Raw genomic sequence first — 22,585 nt, forward strand, 5'->3', positions numbered from 1 at the left:
CCAAACCTCCCTCTCCAGCTCATCCGGGAGAACACCAAAGCGTTCTCAGGCCAGCCAGAAGAAGCAATCTCTGCCATGTGTCCTGGGTCCACCCTGGGGCCTCCTCCCGGTGGGACATGCCTGGAGCACCTCACCCAGGAGGCATTCTAGCCAGGTGCCAGAATCAGCTCAGCTGGCTCCGTTTGAATGTGGAGGAGTAGTGGCTTTACTCCAAGTCCCTCATGTGTGACTGAAGTTCTCACCCAATCTCTAAGGGAGAGGCCTTTAGAGAAAGTTAATTTCTTGTTTCCACAGTCTTATTTTTTCAGTCACTACACAGACGTCATGACCAGGTGAGGTGAGGGTAAGGACATGGACTGGTAAAATGACAGCTTTGCTTTTATGCTCAGCTTTCTGTTCATCACAACAGACCAGTACAGCATTGACATCACTGGATATGCAGCCCAATCTGTCTGTAAATGCCCTGCTCCCAATATCTTTCTTCAATGAGGGCAACTCATCCCTGTCCCAGAGTGGGCACTCCACCCTTTTCAGGCTGAGAACCAAGGCCTCAGACTCAGAGATACTTGGAGATACCTCTTATACCTGCCGCTTCACACTCAGCTGTGAACTGCTTCAGTGCATACTAGAGGTCACCAGCTGATGAAGCCAACAGAATCACATCATCCACAAAAAGCAGAGATGAGATTCTGAGGCCACAAAAGACAAAGGGTTTTCAGTAAATTCTCCTTTTCCTCATTATAAGTGAAAATACTTGGATTGAGTGAAAAATAATCCCTGTCTTTAGTAAATAGGCATTTTACTGAGTACTGGCAAAACATATTTTGGGCCAGACTAAAAACAAGAATTGGTTGAAACACATTTTAAAGTTTTTATTGACCGCCAATAAAAACACAGTCTGAGAAAAGATGGGAATCTCTGTGGAGTTTGGTTTTGGTATGTTAAAATGGTCATGTGGCTCACGAGGCTCTGTGAGGTAGTGGGCTCCTGGACCCTGATTTACTGAGTAAAGACAATCCCTGAATGCCTTAGGGCTAAGTATGAATGCAGAGGATGGAAGTGTTTTATATAAGGTTGTTTGCAGTCTGTAGACAACTTTGTTGGTCATCTATCTGCAATTATCTGTCTGTGACAGTGCATTTCAGTGTAGAAAGTGTTTGCCAGAGGCTGTTATGTCATAATATATGTGCAGGGCAGGCATGTGCCTGTGTGCACTGGGGGAGTAGAGGATGTTTTGTGTCTGCATTCTTTTTCTGTTCTTTGAAGAGTGCCAAATGATGCTTGGGATATTTCAGTTAGGAAGGGTAGAAGTTAAATTGTGCTTTCTTTCTTCCTGTACTTTTTCCATTTCATCTAAGTCTTCATCTCTGTCACCACCTTCATGATCATCATGTTTAATCCCACATCTTCAAAAATAAACTTCATTAACAAAAATTTCCAAGACAAAATGGCAGTATGCAGCAATCTGCATCTACATGTCTTTAGTTATATGAAAAATCCGCCCCTTGTTCCAACATTTCTGTCATTCTATCTATATTGTTGCATACATGGACCCCTGACCCCTGAGAGCTTATTTGTTCTACTCAAAGTTGTGTACATGATGTCTTTATATATTATCCCAGTCAGAGTGGAGCTGAGTGTTTATTAGAAAAAAAAGAAAAAACTAACACAACTGAGAGAATATTTTTCCTTTTGAGTGATTTGTGCAATTATTATAATTGTGCAAATCCACATACCATACCATACCATCGTTATTTATAAAGCACTTTAACATAAAACCAGAGTTCACAAGTGCTGTACATATGGAAATAGCATAAGCAAAGTAAAAATAAAAATAAAATAAAAAATAAATAACTAAACTAAAATAAAACATGTTAAAACAAAATTGAGTCAACCCCCTTAAACAAAGGCTTCAGCGAATAAATATGTTTTAAGAAGAGTTTTAAACTCAGAAAGAGAAGAGGCCTGTCTAACGTGCAAGCGCAGATCTTTCCACAACTTTGGAGCAGTCACAGCAAAAGCACGATAAAGCAAAACATTAAAGACCTGACCAGGCTTGGTTATTTATCTTTCTTTTAAAGGCTGAACACTTTTTTTCTTTTTCATTTTGTTGTTTTTATGCTTAAATTTTTTTTAAACAAAATTTGTTAGCATTTCTCACACCCACCTCACACAGGTATGCTTGCTTGCTCTGCTCTGTAGATCTGCTGCAACCTGGAGGGCCCCTCCAACCAGAAGCTGCCTCAGATGGTGCTGAGCTCACATATGCACATTAACAGCTGCAGTTCAAGATGGTGGAGTTGAATCCCTTGGGACAATTGAGATTTTATGTAGTTACAATATTTATTTTGGGGTTTCTTTTATTATTTGTGTAAAAAAAAAAAAAAATAGCAAGTGTATGCATGTATGTATGCACACACTTGTACAATCACCCTCTGTCCAAAGTCATTTCTGTGGGCAGCACTCACCTCTCTCCAGCTACCACCTACATTTCCTCCAGAAGAACACTAAGGTGTTTCTCAAGCCAGCTGTGAAACTCTTCAGCAAAGATGCATCCAAAAGGGATCCTAGTTAAATGCTCAAACCACCTCATTTGGCTCCATTTAATGTAATGCAGCATGTATTCGGATCCTAAGGATCAGACTACATGAACCCCTGACACTGTGAGCTTATTTGTTCCACCCAAAGTTGTGGCCATAGTGTAGGTAAGGGAAGGAATGTGTATGGGCCAGCTATGCCTTAATGATTACCTCTTTACCACAGTATAGCAGTATAGTGTCTGCATCGCAACCACAATAAGTTACCCAAATTGAAAATAGAACCTCCTGCAAATATTCGAAGTGAAATATTTTCTGCATTTTTTTCCTGACCCTCCTACACACATTTGACCATGAAGTGAGTGACATGTATGAGTAAACATTTGAAATGCTTTCTGTCCATTTAACAAAAGAGCTTTATATAACAGAGTCATTGTGAAAATAATTTCAAGTGCTTTGAGAGTACACTGAGTATACTGAGAGTTTGAAAGCATTTTGGCCAATCATAATTATCTAGTATCATCTGCACCATTAAGTAATTCCAAAAGGTCAAAGAGTTGATCCTGGCAGTCGGTTTTCCCGTCAAAGTGTTCATAAATAGCTCGAGTCTGCTCGCTCATTGTACGATAAGTGACTCGGCTAAAACATAAAAGATGCTTCAGCAGCTGTTTCAAACAAAACAAAGTTGGATGCGCTTGACAATAACAGATGAAAGGTATGTTTTGGCATCAACTGCTTTTGTCCCATTTGAAAGGTTTTTAGCAGTTAAAATTGGTTCCTAGTGTTCAAGCTGCCAAAAAACAAATGGATGTTTTCAAATCTGCTGTCACAGTATGTATGTATATATATAACAATGTATACATTTTTTTTTTTTTGCTTTGTGACCTTAGAGACGTTCAACTGTCTCCCACACAAACATCCAGCAGGGTGCCATTTCATAATCTTCTCGACTTTTCTCTCCCTCGGTGTGTTTCAGGTGTTCTCCCAGTCCTTGTGAACACGGCGGTCCCTGCAGTCAGTCCTGGACTGTCTTTCACTGCAACTGCTCTGACAGTGGCTACAGTGGAGCGACCTGCCACAGCTGTGAGTCACCTTTCAAGCAGATTTAAGTCATAACAGCCACAAATAGAATTTGTAAAATTTAAAAGAATAGCTGTATAAATCTTTATTTTACAGCATTCATTTTTGATTCAAAACTGTATCTCGGGTAAATCTATGTATGAGACAAAGGTCTCACTTATAGCTTGTCCTGAAAACCATACTCCAGTATGCCATCCATGTATAGATGGATAGGGAAAACCTATCCAGGATCCTGTCCCAGCAACAGGCTGCTAGTCTGTTGCATGAATAAAATACATAAAAATGCATACATTCATGCCTGCAGTCAACTTAGAATCACCAGTTAACCTAATGAGCATGTTTTGTATGCTGTGGAAGGAATACAATCAGAGAACTCACAGGCACAAGGAGAACATGGACACACAAGAAAAAGGACACGTGGGACCTTTGGCAATAGTAACCACTCTACCCGGTGCCATCCAGTACTCCCCTGCTGAGGAATTTAACTAGCTTCCCTGCTTTCTTTGTGTTTAATTCACCTCAACAGATAATAACCATAAGAAACCAATAAACCTATTAAAAGTAAACATGGCTTCAGGATTTAGTCATCATATTTATGCTTCGCTACTGTACATATCCTTTTAGTTTTTAATCGCACTGTGAACTTCTGACTTGATGCGTAGTTTTCACCTTCTAAAATGAGTCTTTTGCTTTTCTAAATAAAGTTATTCAAAAATACATGTTATTCATCAGAAGACGTGAGTGTGTGCATCCTTGAGACTGAACAAATGTGATTAATGCTTTTATCCATCATAACCACTTTTTTTTTTTTTTACCTGTTCCTAATCCGACACTGTTTTAGTTTCCTTTCATCTTGTTGCATTACCTATACCTTATCATGTAATACAATTTGTGGGAGTCTTGGCCAAAGGTGAAAAACAAGGTCCAAACTTTCAGTCTGAGACGTGAAGCACATCCTTTTAGGCTAGTGTTAAACTAGTTATTAAGCAAAATGTCCTAATGTTTTGGACTCTTTGATTGTGTAAAACATGGAAGGTGATTTATTATTATATATTTACATGTTTGAAATAAAACAAAAAAACAACAAACAGAAGACAAAGTAAAAAAAAATCAAGTTGTCACAAATCACAAATGTGACAACCCCGTTAACGCCGCCTTGACGTGGCATAATTAAACTCCCATTTCGTCAAAACCAAAAGCATTTTTCATATTAATGAAAAGACAGTGCGATAGTTTTGACAGATGAAACTTTGCTTTAATTAAATTAAGCTGGAAGAAAAATTGTAAGAGAAAAAGAACTTTAATTCCGATAATTAATTACCTTGTACATAATGTAACGGGATGACTTACAGTATAATAACTGAAAACTTGCAGGCAGTTCATTTTTCTTCCCTTTTTATTGTTTTATGACAGTATTATTTATTGAAAGACAGATCACCCTTAATAGTGTGTTGTGCTGCTTTCATCTACATAATAGTCTCATCTTGCTCCCCATCGTTCACGTGAGGGGTTTTAAAGCAGCATCGAATGACCTGTCGAGCTGGTAGCTCCAGCTCCAGTGTTTACAAAACTCGTGATTCTGAGGGTGCTACAATTACAGTGACATGGATTTTTCCCTTTGTTGGTGGTGGTGATGCAAATTGGTACTTGTGACAGAACAAAGAGTTTTTCTTTGGACAACTAAGCGGCGTTTTAGATTTAAGAGCTTCCTGGGATGCCTGTCCAGGAAACTTCTCACTTTTTCATGGTGCATGATTAAAAGGAAAGAGGGCGAAAAAAAAAAAAAAAAAAATGACAAAGGATGAACTGAAGCTCTGCCATCACGTAATGTCACATACTGCTGTTTCTGATGTCATTTAAAAAAAAAAAAAAAAAAAAAAGGAAAGAGGGCGATGATGCTACACTGCCAAATACTGAATCAATACATACATTTATGTACATAAGGTGGTCCCTGCTTCTAGTTCTGTGTCAGTTATCTCAAGTTAGAGCCTCAAGACTTGTAAAGAGATTTTTGTGAAAGCCTTTTTTAATCCTGATAAATAAAAGTATTTTCTTTGAGTTGAGGAAAAGAGATAAACAGGTGAAGTGTTTAGATATGGGTGTTGCTTTATGGGCTCAAGCATAAAAAGAAGGAGACGGAGCAGAAGTTTATTTATTCACTGTGTATTCCCACTAGTCATTACCATCGTCTCCGGCTGGATATAACTTTAGTTCATGAGAACCTCTGATTATTTTCTTCACTCTGATCATATGACATTGATTCAGTGGCAATACGTACGTATGAAGCAGAACCCCAGAACAAATCCTCCATAGTTTTGATCTCCATCCCCTGGCAGCTCCCATGGGCCAGCATGTTGACGTTGTTGATCTCATTATTTTCCTTCCAGCTGTGTATGAACAGTCCTGTGAGGCATACAAACACAATGGCAACACATCGGGACATTTTTATATCGACGTGGACGGCAGCGGACCAATCAAACCGCAGCTGGTCTACTGCAACATGACAGGTGACACAACCACACTTACAGACCCCTTTACTACCATCAACAGTCAACATTTGCTTGTATTAACATTTACATAATTGCACATAAATAATGACACTCAACTGTTTTTAATGCACCTTATGCACCCCCTTGTCTTTTTTCTGATGTTTGTATTATTTCTGTTATGATACTACAGAACTTTTTCTTGTTCATTATTATATAGATATTCCAGTCAGTCTCTATCAGCACTTTTTCTGTCTAGACTCCTAGACTCTTCTCTATCCATCTATTGATATGGTTTAAATAACTTTAATTTAATTCCATGCTTTTTATTTTACAGAAAAACGTATTTAGTGATTTTTAGTGTAGAAGAAGGTGGAAACTGAACATTACAAACATATACAGCAAACAGCCAAGCTAGAATAGATGTTCACATTCATCTATATTAGCATTTGAGAAGTCAGACTCAAGTGCCGTGAGTGGGGCTTTGACTTTCAGTGGGGCTGGGATTCCTCGTAACAGACGCTGACTGCAGTTCCTAGTGTGAGATATATAGCTATAGATATAGATATAGATATATATAGATATAGATATATACATATATGGTGAAGAGAGAGCTGAGTGTAAAAGCAAAGCTCTTAATTTACCAGTCAATCTACGTCCCTACCCTCACCTATGGCCACGAGCTGTGGGTAGTGACTGAAAGAGCGAGATTGCGGATACAAGCTGCGGAAATGAGCTTCCTCCGAATGGTGGCTGGCCTCTCCCTTAGAGATAGGGTGAGAAGTTTAGCCATCCGGGAGGGGCTCAGAGTAGAGCTGCTGCTCCTCCACATCAAAAGGAGCCAGCTGAGGTGGTTCGGGCATCTGACAAGGATGCCTCCTGGGTGCCTATTGGGTGAGGTGTTCCGGGCATGTCCCACTGGGAGGAGGCCCCGGGGCAGACCCAGGACACGCTGGAGAGATTATATCTCTCGGCTGGCCTGGGAACGCCTTGGTGTTCCCCCCGGATAAGCTGGAGGAGGTGGCTGGGGAGAGGGAGGTCTGGGCTTCTCTGCTTAGGCTGCTGCCCCCGCGACCCGGCCCCGGATAAAGCGGATGAAGGATGGTTTTGGTTTTTGTACTGTTTCTAGACTTTTGTTACTTTCTTTGTGAGAAAGTTTCTTTGTGCTTTAGTCTAGTGCCTTTTTTCATCTCGTCTCTGTGATTCTCCATTTAGTTACTTCCTTATTTTTTCTTATTTGTTATCAACTTAATTATTTTAAGCTACGCCTTGTTAACCTGGTGTTTCTACTGTGCCCGACCTCAGCTTGTTCTTTTTTGATTCATACTGTGTCCCTGTTGTTTATGTCTTTTGGATTACCTTGGTTAAATAAAGCTTGTTTTAAAAAAGCCACTCTTTGAACCTAAAAGAGGAGAAGAAATGGAGGAAAAAGTTTCCTTTATTTTAATTCTCTTTCACCTTGTGGTGTAATTGGCATCAATCATGCCTGCATATCTCTGTCTGCAGAGGAGAACACATGGATGGTGATCCAGCACAACAACACAGAACTGACCAGACTCCGACCATTTACAGGCGTAAACCAGTATTCAATCCACTTTGACTACTCGTCTGAGGAAGAGCAGCTGTTGGCCGTTATTAAGCAGTCGGAGCACTGTGAACAGGAACTGTCTTATCACTGCAAAATGTCCCGTCTCCTCAACACCCCAGGTGAGACCCCTGTTTAAAAGAAAACAAACCCAAAAGCAATGCAACTGCTCAGCTGATGAAACGAGAAGAAGTACAAAAATGTGAACGTGTGCTGACTTTGCCTTTTTAGATTTGTTTACCACCAAAAGCAAAAAATGATTTACTCACAGAAAATGACAGCAAAGCAAATAATCATCTTTAGGATAGTAAAATATTCAAGCAGTGACTCACTGAATCAATTTTTTTAAGTTATAAGAGGCATATATCATTTTGTACAAAAACAAAGCTCTCAAGAAAGCAATCAAACACCCAGCGGCTCCACACGTCTTCCCCGCTCCACTAGAGAAAACAAAATGATTGCTATGCTCATTGCTGCAAACTTAATCAGCATCAGGATTTTCTTCCTGTTTACCAGTGAGTCAGACTAATGGATTGTGTTTACATGTCTCCTTCTTTTAGATTCGAGAATTAAGCCCAATTATTTTGTCTGCGTTTTTCTTTTCGATGTTTTTTCACGGTCCTGCAACTCTTTAATTGACCCAAACACAGCCATTTAGACTGAGCTAAACTACAAAGAACACCCTTTATATCTAACTGGAAACCATTCATGTTTGTCAGCCAACATTTATCTTTAATCCTTTTGGTAACCAAGCAGCATACAGAGAAAAAGTGCAGTGGAGCACTGCATGCTTAGTATTAGCTCCTTTGGTACTCATTATGCATTTATAATCCTCTGTCCATCGCCTGTCTGGGGGCAGGGAAGACATCTAGCTAGAAAACACTGTTCAGGGAAAACGGGGCATGAAATGAGGAAAGAGAACTGCAAGAATTAAGTGAGTGGTGGTGTTGTGTTATGTCCCTCTGGCATTTAGTTAAAAGTTTTGTTGTAAGTGACTTACAATAAAAAGGTCACTCTCTACATCAGCATCGCAAGATAAGAGCAGTACGTGATGTGAGAGCGACAGTGAGCAAGCTTATCTAGGTAGTATTTATGTACACGGTATAGTGGAGAGAAGTCTTAATAAGATGTATTTTTTTAAAAAGAAATGAATACAGTTTTTTTGTATTACATGCATATTAGACAAGTTTAATGACCTCAAGCACACAGAAAACACACAATTTAGATTAGGTGATTTCACTTTTGCTGTATTTTTTTCTCATTTTAGACTTTACTTGGCAGGTTTCTACTACTAATGTATAGGTTACTGCATGTCTGACTGTAATTTAGGTTGCACACATTTAGGAAATTTAAATATTTGCAGCTTCAGCTTTTCATAGCACAATATCCCCTCAAGATAAAACTCGGATTTATGAAGATGACTTATCAGAAGTTGTTCACGTTGGTTTTGGTGTACATTTGTGTTTCAGAGGGCTCTCCACTCAGCTGGTGGTTCGGTGGACCGGGTGCAGGTCGAGTTCAGACTTATTGGGGTGGAGCTCAACCGGGCAGCCAGCAGTGTGCCTGCGGTCTGCAGGGCGACTGTGTCGATCTACAACACTACTGCAACTGTGATGCTGACCGCATGGAGTGGTACTGACCTTAATGAATACACACATTTTTCTCTACATATGCATCTACTATGAGCCGTCATTTTTAGCTAATGTGAAGTGAATATCATCAAAAAAAAAAAAAAAAAAAAAGAAGTGAATATCAGTGATGCCAGGCCTTATTCCACGGTCCAGTAAGCACTGTGTAATAATTACACAGGAAAAATGAAAAACACAAATAAATCCAAGAGAATAACAAAAGACCATGATACTGTATATGCATTTGTTTACAAAAAATACAGAGGCCACCCTCTTCTCTTAGAGTGCCCTTCTACGTCAGACAATAGCTCATATCAGTCTACTTCCTTTTTAATGGGCAAAGCAGTTCAGTGTGCTTAGATCTGTCAAATGCAACAAAAATTGTTCATTTATTTTAAATGACAGTAAAAATTTTACAGAAATTATTTTATTAGAAAATAGAAAACTGATTTAAAAAAGTAACAACTCTTTATTCGCCAAAAAGAAACATCTGTTTCTGCTCCTGGTGAATATATGTGGTTAAAAATTAGTGGAGGAAAAAAAGGTCCATTGACAACTGAAAAGCAGCCATAAAGCATTCTGTCTGCAACAAGATGAGTGGTGAAAATGAAAAAAGTCAAAGACAGCTTGGCTGAAGTAAGTAATTACAGGAAATACACACACAGTGCATGTCTCCAACTTTAACCTCTTATTTAGGATATGAAACATGATTAACTTGCCCCGCCTGACTTGTAACTTTGGTGGTTTAGCAAACACTAAATCAGCTGGGATAAATGGAGCAGAGGAAGAAACAAAAACGGCTCTAACCTTTCCTCCTGTTGTAACCAATCCTGCCATGCTTCACTTCCTTCCATCATTTCCCAGTCCAAGCTGTTTGTGCAAATCTAACTCTATTTTTACCGACCGGAGCTGTTACTTCTGCCCCTCAATATTTCATCAGATTCCCAAAGTGCTGTCTTTGCTTTTCCACTCTGAGTCCCAGATGTATTTCTTTACTCAAATTTCTAGAGGAAGCAGGATAACCAGCAGATTATCCAAAGTGCAGGAAGCAAAATGTGAGCATAAATGGACAGGGGATTTCTTCATTTGGGGCTAGCTGTTAGGATAACTGCCAAGGATAAAGTTTTGACTGGCAGGAGGGCTATAAATTGGTTTTGAAATAAATAGGTCCCCAAGAGATTGCACCTACACTCTGCAATGTTTGCGTCAGACCGTCACATCATGTAATCTTATTGCAAGAGAGATGTAACATTAAAACACACAAACCAATAAATCTATAAATAAATACTAAGTGAATGTAGATTACGGTTTGTCATCCTGTATTTGTTTATTGTCTTCACACCTTTTCTATTACATTAATCCTGATTTTTCTACTTTGCCCCTCATGTTTTGTTCATATGCATTTTTTTTCTCCAGGACTGAAGACTCAGGCCTGCTCACCCATAAGGAGAGCCTACCTGTCAGGTCTCTGGTGTTGGGTGACATACAGAGGCCAGGATCAGAGGCTGTGTACAGGGTGGGACCACTGCAGTGTCACGGCGATCGTAAGACCCCCTATGGGTTTTGGTTACCCATTTACCTACATTTAATTTATGAAAACTTATATTACTTTGTCTTTATTCTCTCATTTTATCATCAATCATTTTGATTGAAGAGATTGTTTAATTTAGGGCAGCTGTGCCATAAACCTTATCAGGTGATCTGATAAATTTGTTAAGCACCGCTTACTTGGCGGATACTAAAATTAAACATGGCCAACATTTCAAAAGATAAGGTCTTTTTATGAGGGCCAGCCAGTCTGAAGAAAGATGGCTTAAAGGTAGGGAGCTAATCAGGTTGTTTCGGGTAAATAAGGAGGATGTACTGAGGGGCTGCATTCTACAGAGCTTATTTTTAATCATGGATCATGCAAAGCTAGTCTAGATGGGAGATACTGTCCATGGTTTAGGATTAAGCTGGAGCATGTTACAGAAAAGCTTAGTGATAACTGTGTTAACTCACATTCTTTTACCTTTATATGATGTCAAACTCAGTTTAAGTATTGTTTCAATAACAGTGCAGTGAAATTGAACATCATTCTCTCTTTGCACTATTAAAATGTTCTCTGGTGTTCTTAAATTACATGTTCCAGTTCAAATGTGAGATTTACAATTAGCTTAAGATAGTTTAACAGGTTGGTTTGTTTCTTTTGATGTGACTTCTGAATGCTGAAGGTGACTTTTGTTTATTTATATATTGTTTTAGGGAATTTTTGGAATGCTGCGTTTTTCGACAAGGAGACATCGTACCTCCACTTTCCTACTTTCCACGGAGAGCTGAGCGCAGATATCTCCTTCCTGTTTAAAACCATGGCCTCCTCCGGTGTATTTCTGGAAAACCTGGGCATCAAAGACTTCATCCGGATTGAACTGAGCTGTGAGTAAGAGCTGGAGGCTAAACACAGAGTCCAAATCAACAGATAAAAGGAGTGGAGTTTTCTTTTTTTTTTTACAGTATGAAAGCACAAGTTTTTATTTTTATGTATCAAAATATTTGCGCGCCATAGTTCTAAATCTTTTATTTCTATTTGTGGATCTTACCAAATGCTCGTGTCCTCGTTATTTTTCTGTGTTAGGAGCAAAGTGTTTGAAATAGTCTGTGGGTCCTACAGAAGAGGGTGACAACATTGAACTCTTCATTCTCGTTTCGTTTTTTCATCAAAAGACTGATTTCTTTAGCATTTTCTTTCGGTGCTGCTTTTGTGTTTCCAGTATTTTATTATGCTTTAAGCTGCATTATTTGTTATTTTATGATCAAATTTTCTTCCCCCACAGGCCGCAGTTGAATGCATTTCACAGTCGTACACCTACACCGATGATAAATGCCGACCCACGGCACTGCATTCACCACACAACATAAATGTGAATAAGACTAAACCCGTAAAAGGGAACTCATAATTACCCCTGCAATTCTTTTTTGTTTTTTTTGTGCACCATTGCTTTTAATTTTACAGTTGTTTTATGAACTCTCGGGGGCATTTTCACCCTCACCCTCCATTAATTCTTGTCTCTTATGCAATGCACACATTTATGGTCACCACTGTTGGCCATTTATATTATGACAGTAATAACCAGCACAGTATGATTTAGTTTATGGGTGCCATGGAATTGTTCCTTAGTGTTGGATGTATGCTTACTGCCTACCACAGATTGTGCAGTTTAGAATAGCTGTATTACTCAACAAGGTCTCCTTTTCTTTATACGATTATGGCTTTCAATGCGTGTGTCATTTGGACAGGCTTGAATCAGCTGTTAGACTAATCTGTAGGTACTTTTGGGGTTTCTTTAACCTCACGTGTAGAGCTTGTTGCCGACCTCATGTTGTGTATGCATTTTAAAGGAAGTTGTATAAGAAATGGGATTTAAGAGACACACGTAGAAATCTAATACGGGGTAGCTAACCAACAGCATCTCTCCTCGGGGAAATCATAGTCAGCATGGTTGTTCCAGCTCTGAATACTGCTGCTCTGTTTCCAGCTGCCTCAGATCGCCTGGTTACACTGTAGCTGGAGATAGAGAACAATTTCTAAATGAGGTTACTGCAGGATGCTGGGACACTGCTTCATCTTGCTCTTGTGCTCCCATAGTGATACATCCTCACCTTCCACCAGTAAAACATGAAGAATGGTAGCTTGCTTCATCTGTGGTCTCCTAAATCATTACCCTTTGTTAGAGAGGACAAAAAGAACAGAGCAGAGTATCTGCAGAATTGTATTCAGCCAGTTGAGCACACAGTCGCTGTCTGTGGTGCTGAAGAAGGGCTGCACCTCATGGTGCTGGTGCTGGCTCTGGTCCTGAGTCATGACTCCGGATCTCTGAGGAAAACTCAGATCCTCCTTAAAAGCAGCAGTATCACAAAAAACACCTGCAAAATGCTACAACGTTTGCACTTGAAGGTTTCATTTTTCTACATTTAATTCTGGTATAAAATGAACAATATCTCTCTGCATGCTGTAAGTGCTGTGTTATGTTTGGGATTTTGTAATTCACAGTAGAATGCAATGAATCTGATTTACTGATTTACTGGACTTATTTTATAGAAGGATTTTTTTTTTTTTTTACTTTGGTAATTTGCAATAATCACGGAGGTCTTAACACCTTAAACGGCTTCATTCATTATTCATGGCAGCTCCTAAATCCCAAAGTGAATATTGTTGTTGTCTTGCTATACAGCTCAAGTTTCTTGCAGCATGCCTCAGGTTTCTGCCCCCCAAAATGTCCTTTGCTTCAGTGCTTTTGCCGTAACAAGCACTCCAGAGTGTGCTGCAGCAAGACACCCACCTCTGGTCAGTCCTAAAACAAAACAAAAAAAAGCAGTAACACATAATGAGGAGCCTGATGTGGAAAATACAGCAGGACTATAAATCGTAATACATAAAAGATGTTTTAAAGCTTACTTGCATAATCAGCCACAAACCATTGACAGGTGAAGTGAATTACTTCTGATCAGCGTGATTAATACGACATCCTGCTGGGACACCATGTCCTGGTATTTGACACCTGTTCAGATCATTATTTAAAAGTATCACTGGCTGAACTTAAGTCTAAGAAGCACAGCAGGAAATCTGAAAGAGCCTGACTTGCCCTAACAATCCTGTTGTTTAACTCTGTTTTCTTTTCATGGTGCTCTCAACAATCAGATGGTGGTCTATTTCTTCCAGGTATTCAGTACACAACCTGAATTAGCTTTCTCTTGTTTGTTATCCTGTGAGAACTGTTCCCAGTTTGCTTCTTTAGGAGCTTTGTTGGCTTTGGTGTTTGTTGTTTTTGTTGTGGGGGAGTAATTAAACTTCATTCCGTAGAGCTCTGCTTCCCTGATGTCTTCTTGTTTTGTCTTCAGACACTCGAGTCAAACCTGCTTGTTAAAACTCCCATCTCTATTCCCACTCTTGCCATTGGCAGGTTTTAGACTGACTGTTGGAGCTCTGTGGAAACATGCAGCTACGTGTAAGGATTGATTATAGCTGCACTTGGCAAGGGAACACCTGTGTTGTCAAAATAAATAGAGGTTTCAACAGAGATGTAGAATTCCCATTAATTGAGTCGCAGTGAATGTTCATTGTTTGCATAAATTAAATGCTGATGTTGGGTCTGCCACGTCGTGTCTTTACAAGAAGCGATGACTGAAATCTTCAGTCTTTTCTCGACAGCAGCAACAGCAGTGAAGAGACATTGCCTGAAACAAAAGTTGAACTCATTATTTTCAGACTTTTTTTTTTTTTTTAAGATTATAAACTAGAAATGGGTTATTTTAAGCATAAGAAATTGCTTCACTGCTACAGCTAAGAAACTGCATGATCTTAATGATTACTTTGGTCATGATTATTATCAATTTATTGACAGTGCTTAGCCAGAGAGCAGAATAACTTAATATGTTGTCTAATTAAACCATTTCCTATGAAACAATATAAATTTTTATACTACCCCTTTGCCTCACATGCTATCCATTCTCCTTTGTCAAGCCTCCACTCAGGTGGTTTTCTCCTTTGATGTTGGTAACGGCCCGTTGGAGGTTCGTGTCGAGTCGAGCTTCCCACTGAATGACAACCGGTGGCATCGAGTCCGAGCCGAGCGGAACGTCAAGGAAGCGTCGCTTCGACTGGATGAACTTCCTGTCGCCACACAGGAGGCGCCAGCTGACGGACACTTCCACCTGCAGCTCAACAGCCAGCTGTTCATAGGTGAGTAGCGATCCAATATTCAGATCCTCAAGAAGTAAGAATATTTCATGTAACTTGTAGATTTATGTCTGAAGTATAAACATGACTCTTTCTTTGTGTAAATTTTCACCTCATTAGTCTTAGTTCTGGATGATTCAAGGCCATTTCTTCCAGGATCTCAGTGTTCTCTGTAACTGTCAGCTTTATAATTATAGAAATTTTAGTCAAATTAGTCTTTTTTGTGCCTTTCAGGGGTTAAAGAAAAAGGTTCCCATTAGACAGGATTCTATGAAACATTGACAAGTTCAGTGCTTGTTTATTGAGGCTTTTGGAACTGAACAGTTAATAAATTCAGGAGCCATCTGGATTCAGTCATTTGGGAGTAGACTGCTATCAGATGTCTCAGGTCATGTTTATTTACCACGTATCACAGATGAGTCAAAGAAAAGAAAAAGAAAATTAATTAAAGAGCACCCTAATTAAAAGGTGAAAACTGCTACGTTTGCAGTGATTTCTCACTCAAATGCACAGAAAACCCTGAATATGTTGAATGAAATTACAAAAAGTGTTACATTTTTGTGAAAACTTGAAGTCAACATTGTTTCCTTGCAGTGTTATACTTCACTGCCATAGCACATTATTGCAAAAGTCTTTATTAAAGACGCATAATGCTTGGGCTGGATCCATCCTTAAAAAAAAGCTTCATATTGCTAGTGATCAGAAACTGGGAGAAGGGTAAACAAAAAAAAAGGGAGCAGAGCAACCAATATTAAACAAAATCAATATGCCGGACAGTATGCTTTAAATATTATTTGTCTAGAAACCCATAAATGTGGGAAGGAAGTTGTTCAGCAACACCAACAAAAATCTGACTATGAAAGAGAAGTCATGTGTCTTAACAGAAGTCGGGAAACATGAGTAGTGTTAGATTTGACACTGATAATCTTGCTGGAAAGATTGGAGTCATACTGCTGTATCGTCTCAGAATAAAAAATAAACAAAACAATATTTTCTCAGCAATCAATCCAGGTGCTTATTTTCAGCATCTGCAGACACAATGCATGAGTCTGATTTGTGTGTAGATGTTATAGATGGTATAAAGCAGTTTTCTTAAAGTGGTTTTATGTAGGATGTCAAACATTGTGCAGCAGTAACTTAATCTGCTGCTGTTGCTGCTGAACCCTGTGTTTGTTCAGCTGTATTGGATATAAAAGGTGCAGCATCTGCACATTTATTCTTTGGGTCTTCTACTACATCGTCACTCACAGTGCTACAGCATAAACTAGTGACATCTAAAAGACAATACAATTAGGAGGTCCTGTCTCCTGAAACGTGCTGGAAAAGGAAGAGAAATATTCTATAGCTATGTAAGTGCTAAACTGTTATTGACTAAATGCCAGCTCTATCGAGTATCAGTCTGCTGAGGCGATGGTTTTGACCACTGAATATGCATTCATCAGGGAGCAGTGGCATAATAAAGAGTGTGGTGCACAAATTCTTAATAAACAAATGAATCTGAAGTTATTTGTGAGAAGTTTGTGCAAATCAACAACCAGCTCACTAAAATTCTTTAACTTCAAACTTTATCAATACTTCAGCCCTCGTTATCTCAACTTCATCGCTTCATTCCATTGAAATTATTTGTTTGACCTCAGAGTCTGTTTGTAGCTCTGCAGGGACAAAAAATCCAACAAAAAACTGAAAATCCATTGTGTATTATCGGGTTTTATCATTGTGTAAATATTATGCATGTCACTTCATATCAGTAAACGCGCACTGGAAGGAAAACAAACTACCAAACACTGATGAGATTGGATGAAGGCAGCAGCTGCAGCAGCAGGGAGATTGAGGTGAATATTGATTTGCTCAGTGTGCTTAGCCGATAATCCACTCTGAATAGCCAGCGGGTCGCCACCGGCAGCCTAAAGCCGTGTATGTTTACCTCCAAATTATCAGGAAAGTACACTGCACTAAGTATGAAGGAGTGTTTGAATGAAAACGTGTTGGTGTCATTTCACAAGGTGATTTTATTTATTTATTTTTTATATTTGATGAACAGGCATGAAGAATTTCCACCCATATTCTTCAAAATCTGTAAACGACTGTATAATAACTATTCGTATCAGCTCAGAAATTGTGTAAGCATTAGCCACAACGATGCTGTACTCACTCCTGTGTACAGCTTTTTAATAAATCATAATCCTGCCAGGTCCCTATAGTTTGGATTTATAATGCTTTTGTGCCTTTTGAATAAATCAAGTCTCATCAGGTGCACCGCACAGATGTATTAGCCCATCTACTTAGCTATGATTTAATAAGACACAGAGTTGTCTTCTTTAAATTCATACCCATAATTCCATGAACAGTGTATTTATGAGCCTTAATTATTCCTTGCACTGCTTTATAAGGCAGCAAATTACATTGTTTCGATTAATAGCCCATGTTATTGCCTCCTGTCAGCCATAGGATTGCTTTTCCATTTTTCTTTATTGCCGTTTGTTGGTGTAAAATAGTTGCGCACAGCAGTTTCAAGTGAAAGATTTTTCCATTCATTCCAAGGAACATTTCACATCACTTGTTGTATTGCCTGCTTTGAATAGATAAGCTATAGTTTATTGGTGCGCTGTGTCCGTAAATTTGTGTTTTGCTTGCTGCGAGTGGTGCCGTGACCAGGATCTGTATATCTGTTTTGCTTAATAGAAAATTTAGTGTATCTCAGTTTGATTTGCTGAAATATTACCCCACAATTAAATCGTCTTTATATTTGTTAACCTGACAGTATGAATTTGGGACCTTCCTGCCCTTAAACACAAATTTGTGCAGAAGCAAAAACAGTGGAAAAGCAACACGTGTATACAAGTTGAAGCAGCTTCAATAAGATGCTTCATACAGTATGAGATTTGCCAGTACAATATGAAGGATCGTATCAGCTGATATGGGTTGGAATAAAGATCCAGTTATTACATTAATCAAAAAAAGTCATGCATTCTATATGGATCCAGTTGATATGATGCAGAAATGAAAGCTTTGTTGAGGGTTTGAACTGCGTAGAAGACTGACATTCATTTAGCATCACTGCTAATGTGATATGAAGCCAAAGTCCAATGATTAAGTAAAAAAAAAATGCACTGTAATAAATATTTAGAGCCTTGCAAATGTATTGCGTGTCTCTGGCCTTGTCTGTATTGCATCAGTGTATTTATTTTATAAGCCTGACATCATTCACATAAAGCTTACTGTGCTACAGCGTTTGAATTCATCCTCACTACATTTCCTGAGCCAGCAGCTTGAGGGATCTTTGTAGTTTGAGCCACCTACACAACCTTTGATGATTGCTTTGATCCCACTAATTCTTTCCCACTTACTCCCCAGTGGTCACATACTGTTTGCTTCAGCTGCAGCATGTACTCGCCACTATGATCTTGTGAAAAGAGCACAATCGTTATTTTATATTCTTACTGATGATGCTTGCGTTTATCTCCATCTGTCTTTTTTAGCTCCACAAGTCATTCACTAATCATTCATTGAGGAATGATCTCACCAAGCATCGCCTTCAGTTTCTGTTAGGGTCCAAATTCTGATGGTTTTGCTTTTCAGACACGTGTTTTCATTATCATGTGTAGTTTCTTGTTACCTTTGAATTACCCAAAACATGCTTGAAACAACATTCATAATTTTAATTACATGCTCTTACATTTCTCATTAAAAAAATATGTTTCTCATTCTGTAAAATTTTCTCTCCAAATCATTGCTTTATCTCTGATGTTCGCCAGGAAATATATTCAGCCCTTTATACTAGTATCAGTATAATGTATCACTGTCAACACAGAGATTAAGTATTTTAGTAAATCATTTAGAGTAACTGTCATTTTGAAAAGCTTTCAGGGAATATTTACCTCTGCACTCGTGTTGCTTTGGCTAAACTGCCTGTTTCAACCATATACAGTTTGTTGGCTTACATCAGAGGAAAGAGAGGAGTCTAGCAGAGCTCTGATTTATTGGTGTGAAAAGCTCCTGCTGCTAAACAATAGGAAGCTGTCAGCTTTGAACACGCAGAGCAAAGCTTTGCCTCGTCTGTGCTCTGAGGACAATAACGATTGAGCCCCGATCTTTGCAGAAGTGGGAGGTTGTCGGGTTTGAACTCTGGCTGTGCCATCACGTTTGAAAGGATGGGATGCGTGTTTGCAAAAGTGGACATGCATTTTTGATTTTTCTCCACTGTTTGTGTGCAAGTAAGGTAAGTGTGGAAAGAATGAGCAACGCAAAGTCTAGTATAGGGAAGAAAATCTGCCTTCCTGCTCCCCCCCTACAAATTCAGACATACAACCAGACACTGGTTCAGACAGTAATTCATCAAGGCTGCCAAACACACAGTCAGCAGCTGGAAGGATGTTATAGAGACAGACTGATGAAAGTTATACCTTTAAATCAGCCTTCCACCTACAGCTTGTTGCCTCATTGTGTTTTCATCATTGTGTCATTTCATAGAAATAGTGTTGACAGTTTGAAGCCTCTGGGGAAGCAGAGGCGACATGTGGATCTGCTACAGATGACAGGAGGAGGAGAAATAAAAAACATACGGGCTTGTCAGCACACTTAGAATAAAACAAAGCCTGAGCCTGAAAGAAAACAGACACAGAAATCGATGTTGCATCATTGTTCTTGGGGAGCACGCTTTGGCCTTGATTGCTTGTGATATCAGCAATATAACCATTTCAACCCCTCGGGAAGATCTCTACACAGAAGGGTGGAAAGTAAAGATAATGGCGCTTAACTTTTGTGATTTCAGGAGGCACAGCATCCAGGCAGAAGGGCTTCCGCGGCTGTATCCGCTCTCTGCAGCTGAACGGCGTCACTCTGGACCTGGAGGAGAGGGCGAAGATAACACCAGGCGTTCAACCCGGCTGCCCGGGTCACTGCAGCAGCTACGGCTCGCTCTGCCAGAACCATGGCCGCTGTGTGGAGAGAGCTAATGGCTTCCACTGTGACTGTAACCTGTCAGCGTACACCGGAGTCTTCTGCCAAACAGGTACACACACAGTGTAGCGAGAGTCATACTTTAAAAATGTCTGGATGCTGTAAAGATGTCGTTTAGCTGAAGGAGCTCATTGTCACAGGCGCCAACAAATATCCTCAAATTATTTCACTTGCAACGTTGTCAAATACCTATAAAGAAGTACGTGGTAGAAATCCTTGAAGTTTTTAGTGTAGTGGAGTGGAAGAGAGCGAGTATGTCTCACAGATGATGCAAAAATACAAAAGAAGCAGTACTGTAGGGAGATCTGCCAACGATTGGTTGCTGAGTTACATGGTGTAAACTAGAAAACTGGCACATCTTGGAATTTTTTACAGAAGTTCTGTTAAAAAGTTCATCAACAGGGAAGTTTTCAAAATAAATAAATAAATAAAAGTAACATCAACAAGTCAGACAACAGGAAGTGACAGGAAGCGTTTACATTCTGTTGACAAAATTCTCAAAAGCTGAAGCCATTAAAAGGTCGTGTTTTCTTCTGAACTGAGCAACATTAATGGTTCCACCTGTCTTGACGTCGCTATAGGAGACCTGTTATAAACACATGCTGCACAGAGCCACTTAATGTGTCTGACATCTTTCCTCGGCTTTACATTTAATTTCATAAGCTCTTATATCCTACAAGCCAAGGTTAAAGCTGTGGTTATGTGTCAGCTTGTGGTTGCTGCTGGAGGAGTCCTCGAGCCCGAGAATCAACTCTGTGTTTACATCCCTGTGAAGTCAGGTAGAACATACTGACATTCAAAGTTTTCTATTTTTGTAAAGTGAACTATAATAGGACGAATTATCATAATAATGAAACTCAAAATAAATGGATATGGTAATAAAAATAAATACGAATATTCAGAGTGGATGTTAAGGTTAAGGTATTCATCTATATTGTTTCACAGAATCGTTTTTCTGCAGTTGACACTCGTTAAAAAGTACTCAAAGTATTTTGGTTTGATGTAAATTCATTGCATTAATGATGCATCTTCACATTGAACTCTATGTCTGGGCACAAACATTTCACTGAGTTCAGCTGGTTAAGAGGACTCTCCACCCCTCTTTCATTCCCGCTGCTGGCACCTACTCTCTTCAGCCTGCTGATGTCCCACAAGTGTGTTTAATTGCTTTGATTCATTAGTTGAATAGAGAACAGATACAACTGTATTTAAAGTTGAAGCCAAACTTTAGGTGATTAGTATTTGTTTTTCTTCCTGCTCCAGTATTTTTCAGAACATTCTTGTGGTGTTAAAAACTATTTAGGCTATGTGAAATTGTTAACTTAAAGAGTTTTTGAATAACCAGTAGCAACTGAATATTGAAACTGAGAGGCAACCTTAGATATGTGAATTGTACATTTTGTCATTTCTATCAGAGGAAAAACAACACAGGATCTATTTAATCCAATGATCTGCTCATGTACATGCAAATGTGTGCAAACGTCTTGAGCCATCCCTCACTTCTCGCTTGCAATGAGCCAGACATTTTTGTAGTTTTTTTTTAAGTGTTCATGATCAGAGGTTCTCCAGACTTTCTAAAAATCTTTCAAAGTTCTTCTTTGGACATTGGCTGCTTTTTAACTTTTTTTTAGTCCAGTCCTTATATATATATTTTTTTGTTTGTTTGTTTCTTTTGGTACTTCACACTAACCTACGAATCATACAGGCATAAATAAAAGGCAGCTAGCTCAAGAGCTTAATCAGTGCTGTGTCTAAACATAGCAGCTTAGCAGAGAACCTATTTTAAATTGTATCTTGTATAATTTGTTCCCACTTTTTTAGTTGAATCTATGAAAAATGTCAGCGATAACATGGCTAAAAAAAAGATAATAATAATAATAGAGGTAGGTAGGTGCTATAACCTTTCTGTGGCCGCTTTCTTCCAGAGGTGTCAGCCAGCTTCAAGTCAGGAACATCTGTCAGCTACACCTTCAAGGAGCCCTACGAGATGAGCAGGAACAGCAGCGCTCTGCCATCCTCCATCTACTCTGACATGACGCTCAGAGGAGAAAACGTCTCCCTGAGCTTCAGGACGAACCAGAGTCCAGCTCTGCTGCTCTACGTCAGCTCCTACTACAGAGAATACCTGGCTGTGCTCATCAATAAACATGGTGAGGAGAACACCTGTCTTACAGTAAGACAAAACTTTTAATTTTTCAAAAGTTTTTATACCTGATGACAAATTTAAGAGGGCTTCTGTTTGCATTTCTTCTTCTCCATGTTCAGTTTGGTCTCTCTCCTCTTCGTCCTTCAGACTTGAGGTTGAATGTCTTCTGTTATTTATGAACCAACTGTTTCACCCTCTAAATATCTTTCTGTAATTCTTTCCTGTTAATGATCCATCTTTTCCTTCAGTATGGATTAGAGATGGACCGATCCGATATTGCGTATCGGTATCGGTCCGATACTGACCTAAATTACTGGATCGGATATCGGAGAAAAATAAAAAATGTAATCCGATCCATTAAATATCACGAAAGCACCTCACAAAACTTGCAACACGCCGTAACTCACCTCAGAACGTTAGCACGTCGGAGCAGTATGCATCACGTGAT

The 22,585-nt window shown here is 39.2% G+C and overlaps 1 protein-coding gene across 3 annotated transcripts in view; it reads left to right on the plus strand.

Moving 5' to 3' along the window:
• LOC113009907 (contactin-associated protein-like 4) overlaps positions 1 to 22,585 on the plus strand; it is a 121,041-nt gene that overhangs the window by 77,124 nt on the left and 21,332 nt on the right. For 2 of the 3 annotated variants that reach the window (XM_026148549.2, XM_026148551.2), the window contains exons 11-19: positions 3,514 to 3,620; positions 6,005 to 6,124; positions 7,610 to 7,810; positions 9,158 to 9,320; positions 10,733 to 10,860; positions 11,561 to 11,731; positions 14,817 to 15,035; positions 19,804 to 20,043; positions 21,917 to 22,141. In XM_026148549.2, coding sequence (XP_026004334.2) covers positions 3,514 to 3,620; positions 6,005 to 6,124; positions 7,610 to 7,810; positions 9,158 to 9,320; positions 10,733 to 10,860; positions 11,561 to 11,731; positions 14,817 to 15,035; positions 19,804 to 20,043; positions 21,917 to 22,141 — 1,574 coding nt within the window. The remainder of the gene's footprint in view (positions 1 to 3,513; positions 3,621 to 6,004; positions 6,125 to 7,609; positions 7,811 to 9,157; positions 9,321 to 10,732; positions 10,861 to 11,560; positions 11,732 to 14,816; positions 15,036 to 19,803; positions 20,044 to 21,916; positions 22,142 to 22,585) is intronic. The other variant, XM_080293272.1, reaches the window with a different exon arrangement.

Source organism: Astatotilapia calliptera, chromosome 18, assembly GCF_964374335.1.
Source record: "Astatotilapia calliptera chromosome 18, fAstCal68.1, whole genome shotgun sequence".
Lineage (NCBI taxonomy): Eukaryota > Metazoa > Chordata > Actinopteri > Cichliformes > Cichlidae > Astatotilapia > Astatotilapia calliptera.